The sequence below is a fragment of the Ochotona curzoniae genome, unplaced genomic scaffold (genome assembly GCF_017591425.1).
Source record: "Ochotona curzoniae isolate NIBS_2020 unplaced genomic scaffold, NIBS_Ocur_1.0 contig_2699, whole genome shotgun sequence".
Lineage (NCBI taxonomy): Eukaryota > Metazoa > Chordata > Mammalia > Lagomorpha > Ochotonidae > Ochotona > Ochotona curzoniae.
This window is the reverse complement of record NW_024465561.1, coordinates 5547845-5571411: the sequence shown is the minus strand read 5'-3', so window position 1 is coordinate 5571411 and position 23567 is coordinate 5547845. Positions and strand designations below refer to the sequence as shown.

Below are 23567 nucleotides of genomic sequence, written 5' to 3'. Positions count from 1 at the left end.
CTCCTGCTTTCCTGCTGCGAAGGTGAGCACTTGAACTCCGTCCAGGTCTCTCCTGCAGGTACGGGAGCCCAAGCACTCGGATCATCTTCAGACACCTTCCCAAGCACATTAGCAGGGAGCGGGACCGGAAGTGGAGCAGTTGGGACTTGAGTGGACACCCATACGGGATGCCAGCACCGCATCTGTACCACAGTGCCAGGCTCCCAAGTGGCAGCATTGCATCAGATGTCTTCCTCTGTCACTCTGAACTCCCCAGTTTTGCTCTACAATGGTCAATTCTATCGTTCTTTTTAGCGAACACAACATTTTCTTTTTTTTTTTTATATTGTTTGCATTTTCATTGGCCTCTGCCTTTATATCTGTTACGGCCTTTCTCATGCTTACTTTGGGTTATTTTGCTTTTAATTTTCTAGTTCCTTGAGATGGAAGCTTAGGTTATTGAGAGAGACCACTTCTGTCCCCTGGTGCATTGTCTGTTTGCACACAACAACCAGTGCTGGGCCAGGTTGAAGCCAGGAACCTGGAAGTCAGCCCAGGTGTCCCACATGGGAAGGCAGGCACTTGGACCACCACCTGCTGCCCCCCGCCCGGGATGCATGTCGGTAGGAAGCTGGAATGAGAAGTGGAGGAGGGACTTGGCCCTGAGTACCCTGATATGGGACGTGAGTGCCCCATGTCAGAGTACCCCATAAAGGGTAGTGCCCTGGAAGGGCAGCAGCTTAGTCTGCACTAAATGATCATTTCATTTCTCCTTCTTTCAAAGGTTTTAATGCTACTCTTGTGGTTGACCTGTGTCACATGGAATTTGTTAAGATTCAGTTGTATTTCCATTCAGTACAATACATTTTGTTTCTTTTTTATAGCAATATTTATTTGTTTTTTATTGGAAAGACAGATTTACAGAGAGAGGGAGAGACAGAGGGAAAGATATTCTTAAAGATAATGTTTTAAATATACATAGAAGAGGAAATAGGGGGAATCAGGTTGGCCCTCTATGTTGCAGGTCCAACTAACCATGACGCACTCATTCATGAATTGAAATCTCAGTCAGGACTTCAGAAATTGCATCTGTAAAACACTACAGAGTCTTCCTTCTCATCTTCATTTCCCAAAGAATGGAAGCCAACAGCGATTTGCTTCTCATTTACATGGTACCCAGGTACCATGTAAGACGTCTGGAAGTGATTTAACGCATGTGGGAGGCTATGCGTGGGTTGCAGGCAAATATGATGACACTTGAACATCTGTGAGTGCTGGTATCAGTGGGTGCATCCTGAAGCCATGTCCTCCCCTGGGGTACTGCACCTGCTCCGTCTCCCCGGACACTGCTGCTCTTGGTTCTTCCCTGGAGTCCCAGTCCCGAGGTGACAATGCTGACAGCACCTGACATCAGCTTTTCTCATCATCTGTAGGATTTGCATGGCTTGTACCCAAGACCCGAGATCCTTGCTGGGTAAAAATCTAGTGAGTGGCAAAGTTTCAGTCTCACGACTTCCCCCTCCAAGAGTACTTCTCACAACCTCTTTTCTCCTTCCCCAATAACTCTCTGCTCTCCCCACTTTTCGACCCTCGGAGTGGGGTGGAGGCACCACCAGTGGCTGGATTCCCTGCCACTCGCATCTCAGTAGCAGGGAGAACATGTGACGTCACTCCACGACAATTCCCAGGGTGCTTTGTAAAGTTTGCGGGAAATGAAAATTTATTTTGGGGGAAAACAACTTTGAGATCCCAGCATGCAAGGAGTCTCCCAAAAGTTCATGAGAAACAGGGGAGCACGTGTGTTTGGATGTTGGGTATTTTATGTCCCAGAAGAAACAACTTAAAAAGTTGTGCACTTTTTGTTTTATTTTCTCAAGAATGCTTGGAAGGAACTTGTGTGCTCTCAGCTGTCCTTTGCGGCTTGCCTCGGGGTTGGCAGTGCAGATTGGCCGGGCCCTGAGTCACCAGCGCTTCCTGAGAGCTTAGGGCTGGAGAAGGCAAGGAGGAGAAGTTGGCCTGGGAAACCAGCGGTCAATCAGTGGTCACAGGGAATTTACATGTAGAAGTGAGAACTGACGCTCCAGCTCCTTTCGGGAGTGTCCCTGGTGAAGGAACGCCAAGACCCCTTTCCTCCTCTCTCCCAGAGTCACTGCCAGCCACTCTTAGGGCCACCACGGGAGGTAGGGGTGTGGCCAGAGAGGGTGAAATCTAGTTCCTGGAGACTTTACTTCTCCTTTCACTCTCAGATGCTGCCGCAGTCCCCAAAGAGGGAAGACACGAGGAAACAGGTAAAAAAAAAAATCCCATTCTATTCTTATTTATTTACTTTGGCTCTCAACACAAGTTCAGAGCAGCCACCAGGTCCCAGGCACAGCTCCCAGAGCTGGCAGGGACCCTCCCACCTTCCTTCCCTCTCTCTTGCCCTTGGTCTAGTGGTTGGAGGCAGGGTCCCATCTCTGAGCATCCCATGTCAGCTGCTGAGAGCCAGGCAGCTCATTGGATGCCCCGGAAGCAGGGATGCTGGGATGGGGCCTGGGGCTGGCCTGTGCTGCCACAAGCAAGGCTCTGCGGCTGGCTTGACCTGGTTTGAGAGTCTGTGCTTCCAGCCGTCCGTCCGCTGCCTCCAGCTGCCTCAGACTTGAGGCCCTACTTCTCATGTTTCAGGGACTTTCTGAGATCCTGTGGGGTGGTGCTGGGGCGGCGGTGGGGTGGGGGACACTCATCTTGGCTGTGAAAGTGCCCCCTCATTTGTTGTTGCTGGAGTTTTCCATCGGGGAGCCGTGGGGAGGAGTGGCCGGTGGACAGGCGGGCAGAGGGGCCCATAAGCCCAGTTGCTGAAGCCCAGTGGTAGGCTCAGGGGCTGGCATCCAGTCCCTGCCACAGCCCTGGGGGGATCCTGGTCGAAACGGGAAAAGCAGAGATCCCCATCAGAGGATCTGTATTGTGCCCCTGTATTTGTCACAAGTGCAGCTCGCTGAAAGATTTGAAAAGCCCGGTGGCGAAGAATCAGATTTAACTTAGGTTTCCAAATTTATTTATTTATTTATTCTTTATTTGAGAAGGCAGGCAGACAGAAAAATGAACAGAGAGAAAGAGCGAGCTCTCCTCCGCTGGTTCACTGCCTTAACAGTGGGGTCTGGGCTAAGCTGAAGCTGGGCGCCAGCAACTCCTTCCAGGTCTCCCACGTGGGATGCTGGGTCAGGGACTCAAGCTGTTTGAACCAACGCTGCTGCTTCCCAGTGTGAGCATTTGCAGGAAGCTGGGTGCGCAACGCAGGTATCTGCTGGGAGAATGTGGCATCTCAGCCAGTATCTTCATCAGTAGGCCAGATGCTTGCCCCTATTTCACCTTAGGACACAGGGTTTTTTTTTTCTTTCCTAAGTGGAGGTGACCTTGAGGGCAATCGTGGGCGTAACAGGATTAACACCTGTTGAATTGAACGCAGCTCTGCCCCAGCCTCAGCCTCCTCACCCTAGTCTCTGCGCGGGCTGGGCCAGCCCCTTTATCTGGCAACCCAACCCCCTTCTGCTTTCAGCAGGCAGCTTAATTTTGTCCCCCTGCACTGGGCACTGGGCTCCCAGCAGCCCTCGGTGCAAGCCTTGCAGCCCCAGGAAGAAGCAGCCAGAGAGGTGTCCATGCGTGGGAAATGCTGGCAGGCGGGGTCCAGGGGGCGGGGGTGCCAAGCCAGGGTCTGCGCTGACACGGGAGACACACTCTGTTGGCACATCCTGCGGCCTCCCCCGGGGCCAGCCCAGAGGGCTCAACCATGTAAATGGGAACTTAAATTATCTCTATGTAAATGCGACTCTCAAAAGGCAAGCATGGTGGCAGGCGTGCTCAGTGCAGAGAGAGACAGAGATACAAATTGGCGCACCCTGGGGTGCTCCAGCTGGCAAAGAGAATTTTACTTAATAGTGTGATGTGCTTAAAAAGATTTATTTATTTGAAAGGCAAAGTGTGCGAGAGAGATCGATCTTCCATCCACTGGTTCATTCCCCATCTGGCTGTATCATCCAGGGCTGAGCCAGAGCTAAACCAGGAGGCTAAACATCTATGTTGGCCTCCTGCATGGGTGGCAGGGCCCCAAACACTTTTTAGACCATCTTGCCTTGCTATTGCAGGTGCCTTAGCAGGGAGCTGGATCCAAAGCAGAGCAGCTGGGATTCACTCAGACAGTGATCTGTCGATATTGGATGCCAGTGTTGCAGATAGCGGCTTAACTTACTGTGCCACAACTCCCAGGGTACCCTGGCTGTTGAGTCCCCCATTTTGCCTCCTGGGGTGTGCCTTGGCAGGAAGCTGGAGTCAGAAGGAGCTGAGTCATGAACCCGGTCATTCTGCTGTGTACATGGGTGTCTTACCCAAAGGACCCCATGCTTGCCCCTCGACGATCCCTTTAATTCCATTGTCCAGCGAATGTTTAAAGTACGGAAGTGTCTGTCCCATCAGCCCCAGGGGACAGTCAGAGAGGGACCCTAAGACCATTCTCTTAAGACCATTTGTAATCTTCTCTCTCCAGAAATCCTTCTAAATCCCCACTCTGCTGGATTATGCCATATTATTGTTTTTAAGGATTCCCGCCCCACCCCACCCCCCAATCGGCTTTTCCAATCCGGGTTTGACCATGTCTCTCCCTTGCATAAGAACTTTCATATAAAGAGACAGTTCTGTGTCACGCTGTGGCTGGCCTTCAAGGCATTCAGGGATCTGGGGCCACTCAAAGTGTGAACGTTGGCAAGAAACGTGTCCCACCCCAGAAGGATAGATGGATGGAGGGAGGAGGCGGGGCGGAGTGGAGAGGAGGAAGCTCTGAGGAGAGAGGCGGCCCTCATGGCTTTCGGCCTGCAGGGGAGGTGCAGCAAGCACAGAGACCGGCTCCAACGGGCTCGGGAGTGAACAAGCAGCGGCTCAAAGACAGCTCTTCCCTGGCCTGGACGTCCCCGAGCACAGCAGCATGCCCCTCCACCGGCCCTGGCTCCTGCTGCTGGGTAAGGACGGCCAGCGGGGTGGCTCTCAGGGCTCTGGGGTCTCTGCACGCGCTGGAGGGGAAGGCGAGACTGAAAAAGAGATGGGCAAACATGGGCCAGGGCAGCACAGGCAGGGGGGTGGGCTGCTCAGCGGCATACGAGGGTGCTTCAGAAAATTTGTGGAAAATGGAATGAATGGTGCTTTTATTTTGGTGCTGTGGGGCCACTGGAGTCCATGCATACTAGGTTTTTAAAAAAAAATTCATGGAAAAGTGTATCATAAAAAACTAGGCATGGATTTCAATTTTCAAAAATTTGAAAAAGCATGTGTGTATTTCTTTCTTATACACACACATGGAGTAGGGGAGAGAGAGAGGGGGGAGAGAGAGAGAGGGAGAGAGAGAGGGAGAGAGAAATATCTTTCATCTGTGGATTCACTTTTGGAATGGCCACAATGGCTGGAACCGAGCCGATCTGAAGCCAGGAGCCAGAAGCTAGACCCAGGTCTTCCACATGGGTGTAGGGTCCCACGCATCTGGGGCCTTTGCTGCCTTCCCAGGTGTATTAGCAGGGAGCTGGATCAGAAGTAGAGCAGCTGGGATTTAAACTGGTGCCCACGTGAAATGCTAGTGCTGCAAGCAGAGGCTTTACTTGCTGTGACACATTATTGGCCCCTCTTATTTTTTTTTGGCACCAAAATAAACTCTCTTAATATTTCGTTTTTTCCGCTTGTACATGCTCACCCTGGGGGCCTTGCTCGCTCCGTGTCTGTGTCCCCATCCCTTCCAAGGGGGCTCATCATGCCTTTGAATTCTCTCTGTCCTCCCCCCGTAATGCCTTTCTATCACTGTGCTAAATTACAGTGTGCGTGGCTCTCTCTGATCAAAACTCTTGGAATTTTGAGCTGCCAAGAACCCTCTATGCCTGGGAGGGGACTTGCGTCTGGATTCCTTGCACCTACACACTCCCAAAACTCTCCAAGCAACTGAGCAACATTACCGTGTACCTCAACCCTGTGTACAACGATGTCATCAAGAGCTACACTGGGACCATCCTGTTCAACCACACGAGGATGGAGGAGAAGCCACCTTCCCAGGGAAAGGTGCTGTTCGTGGGAGACAAGCAGCAGAACTGCACGTTCAGCATCCGTTGGTTGCAAGTGAACGACAGTGGGGAACTGGGGATCAGGATGCAGACGGAGAGTGACAAGTGGATGGAGAAGATCAACCTTAACATCTCCAGTAAGGCCTTGGGGGAAGGGGACCTCTGCCTCGGGGGCGGGGCTGGGAAGGAGGCTGGCAACACCCCCTCCTCTGGGACGTTCTCACACCCCAAGCTGCGGTTGTCAGCCTGGGGGATTCCCGTGAGGTGGCTGGCACAAGCTGCAGTGTGCACACCTGTTCCAGCTTGTGTGACCTGCCTGTCCCTCAGCTCCTGACCATTTTGGGAACTGGGATCCAGATTGCTATATCTTATCATTTTTTTTTTCAAGAGAAGTTGAAAATCTGGATTTTTGAAAAGATTTAATTATTTTAAAGGGAGAGAGAGATAATCTTTCATCCATAGATTCACTCTCCAAATGGCTGCAAGAGCAGGGGCTGGTCCAGGTTGAAGCCAGGAGTCTGACACTCCAGCTGAGACTCCCTGATGGGCGACAGGGGCCCAGGCATCGGAAACATCTTTGGGTGTTTTTGCAGGCATAGTAACAGGGAGCTGGATCAGAAGCACGGCAGCCAGGACTTGAACTGGCATGCTGATATGGGATGCCAGCGTTGCAATCAGCAGCTTAATGCAACACTGGTCCTAGAAATCTGGCTTTTCCAGTGAAATATCCTAATTAACCCTTGAGGGCTAGATGACATACATGTATGGATGGTTAAGAGTTGTCACATACAGGCCAGGGGCTCCATCATATGGAGTGCTGTCACCTGCTTCCCAGCCTGGCTCTTCTTTTTCCTCTGCCCTCCCCTGCCCTCCTCTGCCTTCCCCCTCCTTCCCGTCCCTTCCCTTTCCCTTCTCTCCTTCTTCTTCTCTCTCTCTCTTTCTTTCCTTTTCTTTCTTTCTTCCTTTCTTTCTTTCTTTCTTTCTTTCTTTCTTTCTTTCTTTCTTTCTTTCTTTCTTTCTTTCTTTCCTTCCTTCCTTCCTTCCTTCCTTCCTTCCTTCCTTCCTTCCTTCCTTCCTTCCTTCTTTTGTCTCTTCCCCTCGTTTTCTCTTTCTTTCTTTTTCTGATCCTGCCAGCCCAGGGGGTTACGACCCTAGCTGCATACAGGCCCACCCCACTATAACAACACCATGCTGGGAGGCACCCACTGTTGAGGCTATGACAGCAAGGCAAAGAAAAACACCATGAACGAGGCTGATGGAGTTCTCGTAAGGGTGGTCGGAGGAGCAATCTTTCCTGAACCAGCCTAGAAAGCAAACATCAGGAGGTGAGAATGAAATAAGGGCAAAACGTAGTTGTAGACTGGCTTCCTGTTCCCAGGGCCTTTCAGAGTGTGATGGGGTTCAAACCAGGGAAGGGCAGGGCCAGAGAAAGGTGGATGGACCGGTGAGAGAGCTCTCAGGAGCCTAGCCATGCCTGGTGTGAGGAGCTGCTGAGTGAGCAAGCACAGGTGCCTGTGGCCCCTCCCTTTGCCTCCAGCAGGTGCTTGTTCTTTTGCAGAAAAGCCTCTTGCTCCGCACATCCAACTCCCCTCTGCTGACATTCAGGAGCACCAGTTAGTCACTCTAACGTGCTCGGTGAATTTCTCCTGCTGGGAGAACCCCATCCAATTGCAATGGTCCCTGGATGGGACTGTGGTCCAAGAGACCATCCTTACCACCAAGTTGGTCTCCACCCAGAGCAAGCTCACCTTTACACCCCAGTGGACTCATCATGGGCAGAACCTGACCTGCCAACTCCAGAATGCCACGGAACGACATGTGCTATCTGAGGACACGGTGCGGCTGGACGTGAAGCGTGAGTGCCCCAGGGACTCCTCTGGGAAGGATGCCGTCCTTGTCACCTCTTCCCTGGTGACTGCACTGCTGCCTGCAGCTGGGAGTGGCCCAGGCAGAGCTGTGCTCTCTCACCTGCCACAGTGTTTCGGGGATCAGGTGGATTTTGACCTCTGCTCTACCTGACCAGAGGAAGAGACTAGATTATCAAGCAATGGCAGTGCTTGGGGGGACCGTCTAGTTGTATTTTTCTTCTTGAAGAGTTTTGGAAATTATTTTATGCCTCATTCATTCATTCAATAAATATCGACTGTGAACCTGCTAGGTGCCAGACCTCGTTAGGAGAGCCACCAGGTAGGGAGAGAGAAGGACAAAATACACCAATGAACAATTTTTTAACCACTGCAGTGGAAATGACAAGAAATAGATTTTATACAATCAGAGAGAGCATTCTCCCTTTGGCTGGTTCATTCCTCAGATACACACAGTAACTGTGATTGACCAGGCCAAAGCCTGGAGCCAATAACTCAACCCAGGTTCTCCATGTGAGTGGCAGGGACCCAAGAATTTGAACCAGTATCCACTGATTCCCATGGTACACATTAGCAGGAAGCTGGAATCAGGTACCCTGGTCGGGCCTAGAACCCAGCACTCCACTGTGAGAGGCTGGTGTCCCGAATGGTGCCTTTCCTGCTGTGCTAAATGCCTGCACCAAGAACTAGACGAAGAACTATACGTAGCGATGCGTGTGTATTAGGAAAAGATGAAGCAGAATCAGGATGGGGTGAGTGCTGGAGACTTCTCTCTGAACACACACGGACCTCAGTGTGGGAGGAACTTAGATGGGCAAATACCAGTGAGAAAGGACCCCACAGAGAGGGCCAAGCAAGCACAAAGGGTCTTGGGGGGAAATGGATGTGCCCAAGGCAGGGCCTGAGGGCCAGAGAAGCTGGTCACTGCCTTTGGAGGGCCCAAGGGTGGGAGAGGTTTCGGGTTTTATTCCTAGTGTGGAACCCATTGGCTGTGTTTGAGCAAGGAGCTTCGAGGTCCAGAGGGCACCATCAGGAATGCTGCTGGCTGCCCGAGCAGACCACAGTGAGCAGGTTCAAACAGAGAGGAGAGGGAGGAGGTAGGAACAGTGGCCAGGAGTAAATGAGCCAGGAATCCTGCACCTGCAGGCTGGTCCACCCTCTGAGAATGACCCCCACCCCACCGCCCCTCTAGACGTCCCGCAGTTGAAGATCGTCGAGATCAGCCCCAGAAATTCCACTGTCCTGGAGGGGGCATCTGTGACCATGACATGCCAGGTCATAAGCAGCAACCCAGACTACCATTCCATCTTCTGGTTCAAGAATGAGATGCAGCTGCCAGAGCAGAAGACACTCACGCTGACTCTGCCCAAAGTGTCTAAAGACATGAGTGGGAAGTACCGCTGCCAGGCCTGCAATGCAATGGGCTTAGGAAAGTCGGAAGAAGTGACACTCAATGTGCTGTGTGAGCCTCCGTGGAGCTGGGAGGGGGCAGGCAGGAGGTTGGCACCTCTGGTGCAGGGGCTTGGGGGGGATCGGGCAGGGAGGCCAAGGCTCTGGAGAGGTTGGGGGTGGGGCCCTCAGAGATGCTTGCCAGGTTAGAGGGCCCTCCTCACCTTCCCACTTGCCTGTGCCCCTTCTTCCAGATGCTCCGAAATTGTCCAAGGTTCAGATCTCCCCCCCAGCAGTTCTGGAGGGAAAGCCGGTAGAACTGATTTGCATCTCCCAGGCCAATCCTCCTCCAACCAATTACACTTGGTATCACAATGCAAAAGAAATGCCGGGAAGGACTGAAGAGAAAATCCGGATCCCAAATGCTCTCCTCTTGCACGCTGGGAGTTACTCCTGCTTGGCGGAAAGCAGCCTTGGGCGGGGACAGCGTGGCCAGGAAACTAAGCTGGACATCCAGTGTGAGTAGCTGCAGGCTCTCTGGTTCTAGGTAGAGAAGGGGAAGTGGGGAAGTGGAGTAGGCAGTTCTAGAATGAAGTCGCAGCAGTCAGGGCATTTCCTATGCTGTTGTTCACACTCATACGGGGTAGCTTGAGCAAGTTCGTGGAAAATTGGAATTAAAAGATAGTTCCTTTGAAGTCCACAAAGAGTTTTTCCATAATATGTCCCTTTTCATGACCTTCGAATGCATGGACTTCATTTTTTTGGGTGGTGGCAACAAAATACAACTTTTCTGTTCATTCCATTTGCCCACCAAGTTTTCAAGTACTGCAGTTTCTCAGAACTTAACAAGGTCTGGCTCGGGGCAGGTGCTCAGTAGATTGTTGAATGAATGAATGGCAAGAGGCCAGAGCACTTGTCAAAGCTGAGGCCCAGAAGTGGTCCTGGAACCTTCTAGAAGAACTGGGGTCAAAATGTCAGAGCGTCTTTTGCACAGTGAACCTTGTCACTGAGTTGACCTCAACACAGAGAGATTCCTCAGGCCTCGTCCTTGGACACTGAGATGTCGCACGGGCAGGTGGGGTGGCCCACGTCATGAGCATTGAGACGGCCTGTGCATGATGGCAAAAGCCTTAACTGCTTGTCTCACGCCATGTTCCTCACAACAGCTCCCCAAGCTTAGGTACTTTCAGGAACCTGACACACACATGAGTATACTAAGGTCTGCAACCCTGGGTCACACGGAACGGGGCTCCTCTCTGCTGTAACCACCCTACATCCACTCGTAGCCTGGAGAAAGATCAGGGTGGAGTCTGGTCCCTCACAGGACGCAAGAAGGACGCCCAAGGCTTCCTGGGCTCCATTGAGGGCCTGTGTAACTGCAGGGGACAGGCTGGGGGGAGGGGAGGAAGCAGGCTGGAACGAGCTGGCTTTTCTTGATTCACTTCTCTGGTTTTCTCCCAGATCCGCCCAAGGAGGTGACCGCAGTAATTCAAAGCCCCACGCCCATCCGCGAAGGAGACAGTGTGACCCTGGCCTGCAGCTACAATTCCAGCAACCCCAGCGTCTACCGGTACGAATGGAGGCTCCCAGGGAACAAGCCATCATCGTCTGAAGTGGTGACCATCTCCAAAGTGGCCTGGGATGCCAAGACTGTCACCTGTGCTGCCTGCAACAGCTGGTGTTCATGGGCGCCTCTGGTGAACTTGGATGTCCAGTGTGAGTGACCGGGCAGGGGTTCCTGGCAGGTAGCCCAGGTGGGGTTTGGAGAGTGAAGGGAGAGGGAACTGTTGAGTCAGGAGAATCCAGCTTCAGGGGTGTAAGGACAGGAGATTCCAGGGCAGGGGCAGGGCTCAGCCTGAGGCCCTTGCCCCTGCAGATGCCCCCAGAGAGGTGAAGGTCCGGCAGCAAGCCCAGGCTGAGATTCGTGCTGGCCAACGTGTCACCCTGCAATGTGAGTGTTCTGGCAGCCGCCCCCAAGAAGTGCACTTCTCCTGGAAGAAAAATGGAAGGCCTGTGCAGGAAGGAAAAGAACTGACTTTTAACTCCATCACCCCAGAAGATTCTGGAAGCTACAGCTGCCTCGCCAACAACTCTGTAGGACAGAGGACATCTGAGCCCTGGACACTCCAAGTGCTGTGTGAGTTGCTGGAGCTGGAGGCCGAGAGCTGGGAGGGGCAGAGGTGCCCAGCCGCCTGCCTGTGCCCTGACCCCCACTTCCTTTCTAGATCCTCCACGTAAGCTGCAGGTGATCATGACCCCAGGAAACACAGTGATGGAGGGCAAACAGGTGGTCCTGACCTGTGAGAGCGACGCCAACCCTCCCGTCTCCCACTATGTATGGCTTGACTGGAACAACCAAGAGTTCTACTTTGGCCAGATGCTGAAGCTGGAGCCAACCACCATCCAACACTCGGGCGCCTATCGGTGCCAGGGCACCAACCGGCTGGGCAGGGCCGAGTCACCCCCCAGAACTCTCACCATCTACTGTAAGGCACCTTGCTGGCCCTGGCTTCCCTCCACATCCCGGGACTCCAGGCTGTGTCTTGCAGAGCTCCTGGCTCGGCCCAGCCAGTCCATCACCTGTTGCTGCTATCTCCCCTTGCAGTCGCCTGTCTCTCCCTCCATCCTTCCGGCCTCCAGGGCTCCCTCACACACTGCCTCCACTTTGGCAGACACTCCATGCTTCTCCTGGGGCTTCTCTCCTTGCTTCTTTTTTGGGAGACTTTAGTGTGTGTGTGTTTTAAGCATCATACAAAGGCATGGTAAAAGGAAAAGAAGCTATGAAAAGGGCAACAGGCGAAATGACAGACACCTGTCACTCTCGATGCTCCCATCGCTTCCGAAGGGACCTTCTCAGTTTCAACATTTCTGATAGAGCCATTCTGTGCATGTGCAGATCACACACCCAGCTTGGCTTCCGTCCACTGTCTTCTTGGCAAATGGCCACAGTTTCTATTTTTTCTTGGATTGTTTTTCTTCCCCATGCGATAATAACATCACTTGGAGAGAGCATCCTGTATCCAGGCAGACACAGAATGTCCACCGAGTGATGAGTGATGGCCACCATGCTTTACATTTAGAAGTTCATTTCCCACAACGCTGGAGGCTCCAGCAAAATGCCACGACTTGCTGGTTTGGATACGCAATGGCATGTTCCATCAAATCCCCAGAGCCTGATCCACCTTTCTGAGACACCCTGAGACCCACCCCTTGTGCTAAGGACTACACCATGTCCCATTTCAATTGCACCCAGAGCTCTCGGCTAGGCCCAGGAGTGTAGTCTTGCTTTGGACATGGTGGCAAGGAGGGTGGTAGGATGGAGTCCACTGGGAAATTGCTGGTTCACAGGACAGGTACATTGTAGCCGTGGACAGGGTGGCTCCAGGACCCAGAGAGTTGTCCACTGATGGGGTGGAGGTTCCCGGTGTGTGGTGTGTCACAGGGCTCCTTCAACTTCTTCTAGTGGAGTGGGAAAAGGCAGGCGTCCTTGTTCTCTCTGTACTCCTGCTTTGCACAAGGAGGAGTTGGTGGGCAAGATGGCTGGATTTGGGGGCAGAGACAAGTCAATGTGGGGCACTGTGTCATTGAGCCTGCTACTCTCTCCACCAGACAGCCCGGAGACCATCGGCAGGCGAGCGGCTGTGGGCATCGGCTGCTCCATGGCCCTCCTCATCCTGACCATCTGGGGGTTCAAGCTTCGGCAAAAGTGAGCCTACCCTCCTCCCACCCCCAGCCCACATCCTTCATGCTCCTTCCCCGGGTGCTGGCCGGGTTACTGGATCCCAGGGCTTGCAGGGACCTGGCCCCTTTCTGAGGATGGCCTTTCCTTCTTAGATGGAAGAGGATCCGCAGCCAGCAGGGGGCTCAGGACAACTTCAGTGGTCAGAGCTTCTTTGTAAAGAACCCAAAGGTAGGATGGGAGAGAGACAAAAAAAAAATCAGGGGCAGACCCAGAAGTCAAGCCCAGAAACCAAGTGAGGACCAGAACCCACGGGAAGAGAACCAAGGAGGGGGCAAGACGGTCAGTGCCCCGATTCTGTCTCTCCCACATCCCCAGGTTCGAAGGCCCCCACTCCCTGAAGGCCCCCACTCCCTGGGCTGCTACAATCCGGTGATGGAGGATGGCATCAGCTATGCAACCTTACGATTTCCCGAGGTGGACACATCAATTGCAGGGTAACGAGGGTACTGGGAGAGGGAGAGAGGGTGAGGAGAAGCGGGCATCCCACCTTCCTCTTGGTGACTGGACTTGCTATGTGCACACCCTCTCGTTCCCCCCCTCCTCAGAGCACCCATGCCCAGGATCTGCGTTTATCACCCAGGTTTCTTGTCTTGGGCACACATTCTTATCAGCTGTCACTGTGAGCCTTGGGCACCTGGCTCTTTATTTTTCTGTAAGGGCTGGCTAGGGTCAAGTCCTTGTCTCTAATACAAGATAAGGTCAAGAATGAAACAGGTAAAGGGTTAGTGGAGAAGCAAAATTTATTTGCACACAAAGTCAAAGCATCGACTCAAAAGGAGATGTCTTTAAGAAGGTCCAAGCATTCCCTTATATGCTCTGGAGGCATAATGGGGTGGAGGTCTGTGGAGGGGAATAATTGAGTGTTTATAGTGGGTGCAGATGCAAGTTTGAGTGCTGAACACTTCCTTGCCCTTTTTGGAAAGTCTTCAAAAGGTGTCAGGTGCATGGCAGGAACAGGAGTGCCTGCCTTGGTGATGTTATGATAATGAGATTATTATGAGCTAAAGGTCATTGCCGGGGTGAGGCGCCAGCAGCTGTGTTGGCTGTTTTTGGACCAGTGCAGGTTCTGAGCTGTGGTCTTGCGGAAGCTGCTGCTCTCTGTTGCATGCAAAGGGAGAAGGCTTGGGCTGTTGCAGGTGGGCACGGAGAAGCAGAGGCTGGGCTTCTACCAGGGGCCCAAAGAAGGAGCCTGGGCAATGTTTCCCTTTGGTCATCCACCTGCCTTCCCTCTTAGAGACACAGGGACAGCTGAACTGCAGAGACCTTCCCTCAGTGGCGAGGACACTGTCACTTACTCGGTGGTGCAGAAGCGCCGAGTGGTAAGTAGCAGGGGAGGGGAGGGAGGGAGGCAGGCCTGGCTTCAGCCGTAAGTTCTGCACCAGAAAGACTTGGGTAGCCATCAGCCGTGGCGAAGAGTGGGTGGTGGGTGGCCAGGGCCGCTGCTTTGGCCGTTTCCTGTTGCTATCACTGAATACCCAAGGCTGCACCTTGTGTAGAAGAAAGAGAACTTCCTGGTTCTAGAAGTCCAAGGTGGAGGGGCTGCATTTGGTGAGACCCTCCTTGCTGGCACAGGACATCACATGGGGGCGGGTGGGGAGGGATGGGTGCTAGGACAAATTTCCTCCATCCAAACTCATGCATCTATTCCTGTGGTCAGTCATGAGGTCATCCCCAGCACCCAATCAGCTTGCAAAGCTCCCAAGTGATATACGCCAAACCTGGGGCTCATGCTTCCCACACATGGGATCTGGGGCCGCGTGCAAAACCGTGTGTGTGCTTCTGGCTGAGGCAGGCATCTCACACAGCTAGCCTCTGCCTAAGAAGACTCTTGGGGTGAGGGGGTGCTTTTAGACACCACGGGTAGAGTCGAGGAGAGAAGGGGCTGGGAAAGCTGATGATGGGAACCCGTGATGCACAGGCAGGCTCACTGCCGTGTGTTCTCACAGGCTGACTACGAGAATGTGCCTCCAGACCTCCCAGAAGATGAGGGCATTCATTACTCGGAGCTGGTGCGGTTTGGGATGGGGGTGCGACCCCAGGCCCAGGAAGATGTGGACTATGTGACCCTCAAGCAGTGACCCTGGAGCAGCCGGGGTGGAGATGCCCAGGGTGGCAGGTGTCATGGAGGTCTCAAAGCTCCCCACACCACTGGACACTCAGCTGCTAAGTCACAGGGCCTCCTTCCAACACACACATACACACACGCGCATGCATGCATACACATTCACACACACAACCCATGTCTGTACACAGACACACTGTCACTGCAGGAAACCTTGTGCCTGGTGCGAATCAGCTTTCCTTCTTAGCATGGCTAGCCCAAGCCTTCTGGAAGGGCCTTCCTTGCTCTCCTTCCCACCTAGAAGCTCATCTGGGCTGTCCACCTCCACTGCCTCCACCCAGCCATGTGCTACATCCACAGCCTCCTCTAACTCTAGCCCCAGATGGCTGGGTCCCTGTAGGGGTCAGGGACTGGAGGGCAGTGTTTCCTGTCCTTCTGGTCCCTCCCCCATCCCTGACAGCCCCACCGACTGATATCTTGCTCATGGTTTGCCTCTTGGCTTTCTCCGGGAAAGGACAGAGTGAGGTGGAAGGAGGTGCTGTGCGAGCTGGCTTCTCCTGGGGACATCTGCCTGCAAGCAAGCTGGGCCCCGCATGGAGAGCGTTCGTCACAGCAGCCCCGGTGTGCAGGGGCCTGGCCTCTGAACTGACTTAGTGGTGTGGACGAACATGGAAGCAAACGGGCACCAGCTCAATAAAACCAGTGCAGACCCCACTCCCAAGAACCAGGGAGCCCTTTGCAGTTTGTGGTGTCAGAGTAGCACTGTGGCCCTCGCGGAGAAGGAAAAGCAGTTACAAGGATTTTGTGATCAAATCAGCAGATGGGAGGAGCTGGCCTTGTGGTACAGCAAGTTGAGCTGCCACTTGGGATGCCTGCATTCCATACCAAGTGTTTGACCTCCAATCGGGCTCCCTGCTAATGAGCACTTTGGGAAGGAGTGCTCAAATGCTTGGGTCCTGGTCCCTCACAGGGGAGACCGGGATAGAATTTCTGGCTAGTTACTGGCTCTGCTCAGGTCCACTCGTGACTGTTGTGGCATTTGGAAAGTGAATCCACAGATTGGAAATTTTCTCTCTCCTCTACCTTTCAAATAAATATTTTCAAAAAGTCAGCAGACTGGAGAGTTCAGCATCTTGCAGGAGCGCGCTGGCCTGCACTTTTCATCAGCTTGCATCTGTCTTTGGCTTATTTCTTTGAGAGGTGAGAGATGGACAGCATGAGAGCCACGAGAGCCCCTATCTGCTTTTATTTGCATTTCCTGAAAAATACCAGTAAAGGAGAAACCGAGTCATTGAAGTGAGCCACCAGGGGCTCATGCCCCACAGCTGCCTGGGAACTCCAGGACCTGCAGCGCCTCACAGCGTGTCGGTAGCCCACTGTCATCCACACCTGCCGTGTGCACTGATTTAGATCTGCCAGTCAGGGGCTTCCGGCTGCCCCTTCTTTGCCTCTCAGGTGTGCTGTCCACCTCTGCTTCACCTGCAGGAGGTGGGAGCTGTTCGTCAGAGGGCAAGCACGTGTGGTTAGCCAACCGCCAGGCACTGAGCACACCACTGCTGGCCCCTGGTAACTGCCCCCCATGTATCACTTCCTACCCTCCTCGCTTGCCTCTGCCCACTGCCAGGATGGTCATTTCTTAGCATGATGGCAGAGTTAGGCGCTGGCTTCCTCATCAGCTCCCTTGCTGGATTTCTTGTGCATACCATTAACTTTGCCAGAAGGTGAGAGCTGTTTCAGAAAGAGGGGCTGCATTTTGGAGCTTTAGATTCAAAATAAAATCTAGTGTCACTCCACCCTTCACTCCCTCATTCATGTGGTCAGCAGTTCTGGTACAGAAAAAACAAAATGAAGTGACCATCTTGCCGGTGTCTGGTCTAGGAGACCCTGGAGGTTTTTATGGTATTGTCCCCCTTGAGGGAGCCAAAGGTAGTTCCGGTGGTCAGGAAGCCTGGATCAGGCTCCCCGGCAACCATCAGCTGCCTCCCTTCCTGTCCCCGAGTCCCCAGCTGCTGACAAAAGCCTTCTTTATGACCCATTGACCACGAGATGTGATTGTCAACAGGCATTGCTGAAGCGTGAAGAGCAGGTGGCCAGGAAGCTCCAGGCCAGGGGCTCCAGAACACAGGCAACCCCCCGCCCAGCCCCAACCTTGCCACTCCCAGGTCCAGAACATCTGATGAGTCACTCAGCTGCCTGTGCACCTGCTCCACAGCAGGCAGAGCTGCCTGCATGTTAGAGTCTTAGCAAGTCAGCATTCTGCAGAGGAACTGGCAGGTGCGAGATTACAGCCGTGGCTGCTCAGGGTATACTCAGCGCAAGAAAAACACAACAGGAGAGGAGGGGTCAGAGTGGCCAACTGGGGAAGTGACCCTGGGTAGAATCCCCAAAGGCCATGGAGTGTCAGGCATTCTGCCTAGTGGTTGAAATGCCCATATTCCACATCAGGGTACCTGGGTGTGATACGTGGGTAGAATTTGGGAGGCCGCAGTGACGGCTCAAGTAGTTGGGTCCCTCCACCCACATGGGACATCTCTGGATGGAGAGTTCCCTCATCCCAGCTTCCACCCTGACCATCGTGGGCATTTGGAGAGTGAGCCAGCAGATGGGAGTTCTCTATTTGTGTCTTTTAAGTCACTTATTCATAGGGAAAATGAACGGGTAGATTATTTTGATGCCCCCTCGCCCCGCCCAAATTGTGACGTCCAGGCATCTTCTTCCGTAACTTTAAAAACTATCCTTGTAAATAATAGGTAACAAGTTTTTTTCTGCTGGAAGGCGCGATTAAAGGGGGTATGGAAGGTCAGTGACTGAGGCTCTAGAAGGAAGACAAAGAAATCAGAGGGAGTTGCTCACAAGCAGAGAAGCCTGTAGCCTGGTGAGTGGCTGGGTCACTGGCTGGAGGCAACCAGGAGCCAAAGCCAGAAGGATGCAAGCAGGCTCCGAGATGGACAAAGAGGGTGGAGGCAAAGAGCTTCTAGAAAGATGAAGAGATGGGGGGAGTCTCCACCTGCTAGATCACTCCCCAGAAGCCTGCATCAGCTAGGACTGGAAGCCAAGATCCAGGAACCCAATCCAGGTCTCCCAAGTGGATGGCAGCTGATCTGTTGCCTCCAGAATCCATGTTAGCAGAAACCAGGCGCGTCAACTCCAAGCACTCCGGATAGAGGGTGTGGGCGTCCTGACCACTAGGTTGAACACCCCGTATCCTGAACCTTTCAAAACCTTGCCTAGGATAACTTCCTGGAAGGGTCAGTGGACCCCATGAGGAGTTGAAAGGGCTACTGTTACTGGAGGGGTCCCCTGTGTCCCTGGGAGTGCCACCCATGACACTGCCAAGGCACCCTTGGGGAAGGAGCCACTTGGATGTCCGCACAGCCCAGACAAGGTGCAGCAGGGACTGTGCCCTGCAGGACCCAGCCACCAGAGCTTGACATGCCACAGCCTTCTTCCTCCTGGACAGACCCCTAGAAGAGAAAGGACAGGAGAAACAGGGACTCCCTGTCTCTGTGGGGCCACATCACCTGGGTGCTCCTGCAAGTGGAAGGAGGTCACTGACTCTGCCTCCCTGCCCCCCAGGAGAGAGCCAGTGAGGGGGGGTCTCCTGGGGTGCAGTCCAGGGAAGGGTAGCCTTGGTCCCCAGGGCACATGGGAAGACAGTGGGTTTAAGAACGCGCAGCCAGCTGGAAACCATGCTCCTTTGAGGTTCAGGCATCACATGTTGCCCCCCACCCTGAGAAACCCCAACTCCTGTCCCCCCCAGCCCCTCCTGCCCCCTCTCTCTCCTTTTTGGTTCCCCCTCAGACCCTCACCTGCTGCAGGCCAGCCTCAGCTGTGACTTGGATGCCCCATTAGCTGCTCACCCAGGCTGCTGGTGCCCCTGGCTAATGGCCCTGCCTCCCTTGCTCCCCGCCCTTCCGGCTTCCCGCCCTGCCCGCATCTTCCCGCAGCCTGGCGAGGGCTCAGAGACAGCTGGCCGCGCGTCCAGGTGAGTCCCTGCTTCTGTGACTCCTGGGATCCCCAGGCTCCAGCTCTTCTTATTAAGTGCCCCCTGAGGGTCACTCCCAGATCCCCAAGAGGACCCTGCTTCATTGTGGGCCCCCACCCTACCTGCCTCTTGGTGTCACCCAGAGCCCAACTTCTCTTGTCCTCATGGTCTTTGCACAGCCAACTGGACCCAGGGATGGGGGAGGGGAGCAGCTCTTCCTCTGGCAGGGAATGGGGGAAGGGAATGCCTTGGGACTTGGGAACCCATCCCCAGGAGAAGCGCAGTTGTGGGGCCCAGCCCTGTTCTCAGCTCTCTCTCTCATCCTCTCCCCAGTCCCCAAAGCTGTAAGACCTTCCTTCCATTGGGACCACAACCCTGTTGCCTGTCTCTTCTGGTGATACGCGTGACGTGGTGACATGAAAGCCAACGCTGAAGCCTAAGGCTGCTCCCTTCTGCTCCAGTCACCCTGTGCCCTCGCTGCCACCTCCCTCCGCTGGCCTCTGTGTGTGTGTCCAGCTGTCCCTCCGGCCACCAGGGCTCAGTGGGATCAATCAGCAGCGCTCCGTGACCCACACAGCAGGAGCAGTGGAGACGGCGCCCCAGGCCTATGCCGCTGCTCCCTCAGCTTTCCTTCGCCCTCTACGTGGCGGCCTTTGGGCTGGGCTTCCCACTCAATGTCCTGGCCATCCGGGATGCGGCAGCCCAGGCTCGGCTTCGCCTCACACCCAGCCTGGTCTATGCCTTGCACCTGGGTTGCTCCGACCTCCTGCTAACATTCTCCCTGCCCCTGAAGGCCATGGAGGCCCTGGCCTCAGGTGCCTGGCCTCTGCCTGTCTCCATCTGCCCGGCCTTTGCCCTACTCCACTTCGCTCCACTCTACGCAGGTGGTGGTTTCTTAGCGGCCTTAAGTGCCGGCCGCTACCTGGGCGCGGCCTTCCCTTTGGGCTACCAGGCCTTCCGGAGGCCACGCTACTCCTGGGGCGTGTGTGTGGCCATCTGGGCCCTTGTGCTCTGTCACCTGGGGCTGGTCTTTGCCCTGGAGGCTCCTGGAGGCTGGCTGGACAACAGCACCAGCTCCCTGGGCATCAACACCCCTGTCAACGGCTCTCCGGTCTGCATGGAAGCCTGGGACCCAGCGTCCGCCGGCCCCGCCCGCCTCAGCCTCTCTCTCCTGCTCTTCTTCCTGCCCTTGGCCATCACGGCCTTCTGCTATGCAGGCTGCCTCCGGGCTCTGGCCCACTCCGGTCTGAGTCACAGGCGGAAGCTGAGAGCAGCCTGGGTGGCCGGCGGGGCACTGCTCACGCTGCTACTCTGCTTGGGACCTTACAATGCCTCCAATGTGGCCGGCTTCCTGAAGCCCAACATGGGAGGCCCTTGGCGGAAGCTGGGGCTCATCACAGGAGCCTGGAGTGTGGTCCTCAACCCACTGGTGACCGGCTACCTGGGGAGGGGTCCTGGCCGGGGGACAGTGTGTCTGGCCAGGGGGCAAGGAGGAACATCCCAGAAGTAGCAGCCCCTAGTAGGGGCAGCATACATCGAGTGGGAGAGACTGATTGCTTCCCTGGACCCCTGCTGGGAGCTGTCCCCCAGAAATGGCAGGGCAGCCTTGCCTTGAGCTTGCCCTTCATCCCGTCACGCAAAGAGATGAGCCTGGCCAGGCCAACGACGCGGCTGGCAAGGACGCAAGGAGCCTGGGAGCTGGGTCACCGTGGGGAAGGTAAGCTCCCTTCTGCTGGGGTCCACCAAGGGTGAGGGGCAGAGGCCTGGGACTGGAGGGAATGGGGTGGGAGGTTTGCTTCCGATGTAGGGGTGAGGGCTGTTGCAAGGCTGATCCACAGTAGGAGATGCCATATCCTGGGAAAGAACTGATTTTTTTCTAAGAAAGTAGGTGATGGGATAACGATGCCGCTATACTGTCTTGGTGTCACAAGGGGGCAGCACAAGAACTGGGAACAGAGTGCAAGTGGGAAGGTTTGCCACAAGCAAACTTTCACCAGGTGGCCTGAGAATTTACCGGTGCAGGAGTGGGGTCTCTAACAGGACGCAGACCCCTGTTCTCAGGGGTGTATGGCGGCGAGTGCTGTCTATCTGCAGTCACACTCGGTCTGTGGCTTAACCAGGTCCTGCTGAGCATGTCGGCGTGTTGTGCTCTATCCCAAGGCCCCAGGCAGAGACCACCCATCCTAGCCTCATTAGCCTGTGGACCCAGACATTGGCCAGTGAGGCAGCATGTTGGGGTGCAAGGCGGGGCTCCCCGGAAAGGAAAGGGGAGAGTCGGGTCTTGTGTTCCTAGGCACATGGCCTGGCGGGAGGTGGTATAGTCCTTGGCTCAGGTGTACGGTCACCTTCCCCTGGCAGGGTGAGAAAGCCCACCTGAGACTCCATGGAGAGGAAGAGGTGGGAGTAGGCCTGGTGGGCAGGACTAGGACCCTGGGCAGCAGGCAGAGGCCCCTGGGAAAACTCAAGGTGTCAGGTCAACACTCTTAGGCGAAGGAAAAGCAAAGGAGAAGACAGCGACAAGCACCTGTCAGTTTGCTGATGGCCAAGGTGAAAGATCCTGTGGGACACAGATGAGAAGCTCCTTCCTAGTGCTCTGCAGGTGCCAGGGGGCGTTGGTAGCTTTGATGACACCCCTGCAGCACTGTAAAGGGAGATTGGCACCTAAAGGGGCTCAGGGAACACTGGCTGGGTGAAGGCATGCCCCTAACAGCCCCTTAGCAAGGGGGGACATGTATCTTGCTTTACAAGACTGGAAACAAGTTTAGAGACATGCAAGCAGAGAAAGAGATCTTTCATCTGCTGGTTCACTTCCCAAGGAGCTGCAACAACAGCCAAAGCCAGAAGTCAGGGGCCAGATACCATTGGACCTCCCATGTGCGTGCAGGGTGCCAAGGCCATGGACCTTCCTCTACTGCTTTCCCAGACCATAAAGAGGGAGTTGGATAGGAAGTGGAGTAGTTGGGACACAAACTAACTCTCAGAGGGGATGTTCTTCTTCGCATACTGGCGCAGCCCTGGTAACAGAGCTCAAGGCATCCTTTGTGCCTTTGATCTGTAGCGGGTGACGTCACGGGCGCTGCCAGGACTTTATCATTTCTGCCAGATAACACCAGCTGCCTGCACCCACTCGTTCTGGAGGAGACAGCTAGGTGCTGTGCGGACAGCCCTGGAGCTCTCAGATCAACAGGTGAGAGTGTGCAAGAGGGGCGGGGAGGGGTGGGTGGGAGGGGTGAAGAGGAGGGGGCGGTGGTGGTGGTGGTGGCGGTGTAGTGGAGCACCTGGGTGCTTCAGGAGGCTGGCTCAGTACTGGGGCCCTTGGCAGCCTGAATGCAGTGTGGAATTGAAGGTACAGACTGCAGGGGGCGGGCAGGTGCAGGACTGTCCCACATAGGTGGCAGGGGCTGGGCTCCAGAAAGGCCATGGACCAGGACTGCAACTAGATCCGTGGGTGCAGCATGCAGATCACCCCCAGCTCAGAGTAGGGCATGGCAGGCAGGGGTCTGATGTGACTCGGGATGGTCCCATTGCAGCCCAGCTCTCCCCACTCCTACCTCCCACTCCTCCAGCACACACTGAGAACACCAGTGACTCACAGGGAGCAGCCATGGGGAGCGATCCCTTGCAGGGCCAGGAGGAACCCTTCTCCTTTCCCCCACGCCCCTATAAATGCCACAGGTGGTCTGTTCTCTCTGCAGCCCCTGCTGAGGGTAAGGGAGGAGTTTAGAGCTGCCCTGTTGCTCAGGACAGGTGGTAGAGGAGGTCCCCCTCAGAGCAATTGCTCCATCCCCAGGGAAGGAAGTCAGGTGGCAGGCAGGGAACCCCAAGGCAGCTGCCAGGGTTGGGGGAGCAGCCTGGCTGCGTGTGAGCTTGTCCACCAGGCATCCACTGCCCAGTGTGTGTGGCTCTGGGTCATGTGTGAGCAGCTGCAGCAGAGGAACCACCGAAATAAACCTGGTAGCAAGTGCAATGGAATGGTCTCTCCTTATCCTTCTGGGGTCCTTGTGGGTGGCATGCTTGGTGGATGGTGGAGCGCCAGGAGTTCCTTCTGGGTCCCCCATGCAGTGCAGGGTCCCAAGGCCATGCCCCAACCTCTACTGCTTTCTCAGTCCACAAGCAGGCTGCTGGGTGGTTCGTGGAGTAGCTGAGACACAAACCAGCACCCAGAAGGAATGCTAGCACTGCAGGCGAAGGATTAGCCTGTTATAGTACTTTGCTACTCATGTCACCACCCCTGGGTGAAGAGGGGAAAGGAGACACAAAGCTACAACAAGATGGTGCCAACAGGGAGCCCAGCCCTCCCCGGCTACCTCACACCTCCTGCAAGGTGAAGTGGACCAAGGCCGTCACTGAAAGTTAGACACAATTCTTATGGGGGATGTGGCAGGGGCAGGAGCGGGGAGCAAGGTGGCTCGGATCTGCCTCGGGCATCCCTGCTGCAGCAGCCCGAGGAGCCAGACCCGCAGTCGTGGAATTT

At 54.8% G+C, this 23567-nt stretch overlaps 2 protein-coding genes across 3 annotated transcripts; both read left to right on the top strand.

The window, feature by feature from the left end:
• The first annotated feature begins 2224 nt into the window (after nucleotides 1–2224).
• CD22 (CD22 molecule) lies at nucleotides 2225–16861 on the top strand. Of its 2 annotated transcripts, XM_040976429.1 has the most exons (14): nucleotides 2225–2267; nucleotides 4828–4967; nucleotides 5810–6187; nucleotides 7609–7905; nucleotides 9108–9377; nucleotides 9559–9822; nucleotides 10766–11020; nucleotides 11181–11441; nucleotides 11530–11790; nucleotides 12914–13010; nucleotides 13139–13214; nucleotides 13362–13480; nucleotides 14281–14365; nucleotides 14993–16861. In XM_040976429.1, exons 2-14 carry the CDS (start codon nucleotides 4934–4936, stop codon nucleotides 15122–15124), a joined length of 2529 nt encoding a protein of 842 aa, XP_040832363.1. In that variant the 5' UTR covers nucleotides 2225–2267; nucleotides 4828–4933; the 3' UTR covers nucleotides 15125–16861. The 2 variants fall into 2 exon arrangements, with proteins under 2 accessions (XP_040832363.1, XP_040832364.1); XM_040976430.1 differs by lacking the exons at nucleotides 9108–9377; nucleotides 9559–9822.
• A 2839-nt stretch (nucleotides 16862–19700) lies between these two features.
• Nucleotides 19701–20603, top strand: FFAR1 (free fatty acid receptor 1). Its single transcript, XM_040976662.1, has one exon. It carries the CDS (start codon nucleotides 19701–19703, stop codon nucleotides 20601–20603), a length of 903 nt encoding a protein of 300 aa, XP_040832596.1.
• Nucleotides 20604–23567: the final 2964 nt, after the last annotated feature.

Coding starts and splice junctions, on each gene's coding strand:
- CD22 (XM_040976429.1), top strand. CDS start 4,934: ATGCCCCTCCACCGGCCCTGGCTCCTGCTGCTGG. Junction 11,791..12,913: donor CAGAACTCTCACCATCTACT/GTAAGGCACCTT, acceptor TCTCTCCACCAG/ACAGCCCGGAGACCATCGGC. Junction 14,366..14,992: donor TGGTGCAGAAGCGCCGAGTG/GTAAGTAGCAGG, acceptor GTGTTCTCACAG/GCTGACTACGAGAATGTGCC.
- FFAR1 (XM_040976662.1), top strand. CDS start 19,701: ATGCCGCTGCTCCCTCAGCTTTCCTTCGCCCTCTACGTGGCGGCCTTT.